General features: G+C 30.0%; 1 protein-coding gene across 1 annotated transcript; it reads left to right on the top strand.

Annotated features, from left to right (window-relative positions):
- Nucleotides 1-75: 75 nt before the first annotated feature.
- PCYB_007130 (CYIR protein) lies at nt 76-840 on the top strand (the record flags this gene model as incomplete). Its single annotated transcript, XM_004228134.1, has 1 exon — nt 76-840. A coding segment is annotated over one exon (765 nt), but the record flags the coding sequence as incomplete, so codon positions are not given.
- Nucleotides 841-1,281: the final 441 nt, after the last annotated feature.

The following is a 1,281-nucleotide window of genomic DNA, read 5'->3' as shown; positions in this document are numbered from 1 at the left end:
AATAAAATATTTCATACATAGAAATGTGTTTTTAGATAAAAGAAATATATATTCTTTTTTTCCTGTAATTTTTAGGGTGAACGTATTCTATTTCCTCACTTACCGACATACAAATTTGATCAGGAACTGAAGGCAGATGAAAATGATAATATATATAAGGAATATTTCAATTCATTAAGCGTATTGATGAAAAATTATAATTGGAGTCAGGATTTATTCAACAAACTAAGTAGAAATATAAAGTTGGTACACGATAAGTATGTTCCGGGGGATGCATTCAATAGAAAACGATGTTACGATTTAAATTTCTGGTTATATGATCAAGTGTTTAATAAGCTTAAATCAACCAGTGAATACGATACTAAGTTTTTTAAAGATACTTCTACTAGACTTCAAGAAGTATGGAAAAATATTGTTGATGCGAAATTTAAGGGTCAAGCTTTTGAGTGCTATCCAGATAAAGATTTGCTTCTTAATATGGGTTATTTACAGGAAATTAAGGATTTGTTGGATTTTTTTGAAGATTATAATGAAATGAAAAATGAAATCATTAATAATACTTATAATGGATGCCGTAGATATGTGAATTACCTTAAACAAAGAATTCCAGTATATTATGCGTGGAGAGACTCATGTAAAGTGAAGGAGTTTGCTTGTAAAAGATACATCGACGATTATATGAAATACCGTCCATCAAGTATTGTGCCAAAATTGAGCCCTTTAATTGTTGTTATGTATGCCTATACCCCTTGTTATAAAAGCGTTTATGATGTATTTGTAAAGGCAAAATTACAACCAAAACGAAATGATGGTATATATAAAAAAAATAGAAAAGCTTGAACGGTTATATCCTGGAGAAAATTTACTTTTAACTGATATGGGAGACGGATTGCGTGGAAGTGAATTTTTTATTCCGGGTGATCATGATAGCTATTGGTTCCGTCGAATGTGGGGTTTATATAATACTATAGTCTACAAGTTCTCACCACTTATGCTTGGTATATTTGGTGTACTGCTAATTTTGTTGGCGTTGTATAAGGTAATTATATAAATTTACATTTAAAGCTATGCCTATTTTACCTTTTTAAGTGAAATACACTCTTATAAAAATTGCCATATTAATGATAATAATGTTGTTTATGTGATATTTTTTAGTTCACGCCTCTTGGAAAAACGGCGCGACGCACACGAGCAAAAGTAAAGAAACGGCTTACACCTAACATTAATTATGATGATATAAAGTTATTATATAGAAGTGAAGAATCTTTAAACAACAGCACA

The sequence above is a fragment of the Plasmodium cynomolgi genome (assembly GCF_000321355.1).
Source record: "Plasmodium cynomolgi strain B DNA, scaffold: 1174, whole genome shotgun sequence".
NCBI lineage: Eukaryota > Apicomplexa > Aconoidasida > Haemosporida > Plasmodiidae > Plasmodium > Plasmodium cynomolgi.
This window is presented reverse-complemented; position numbering and strand designations above follow the sequence as displayed.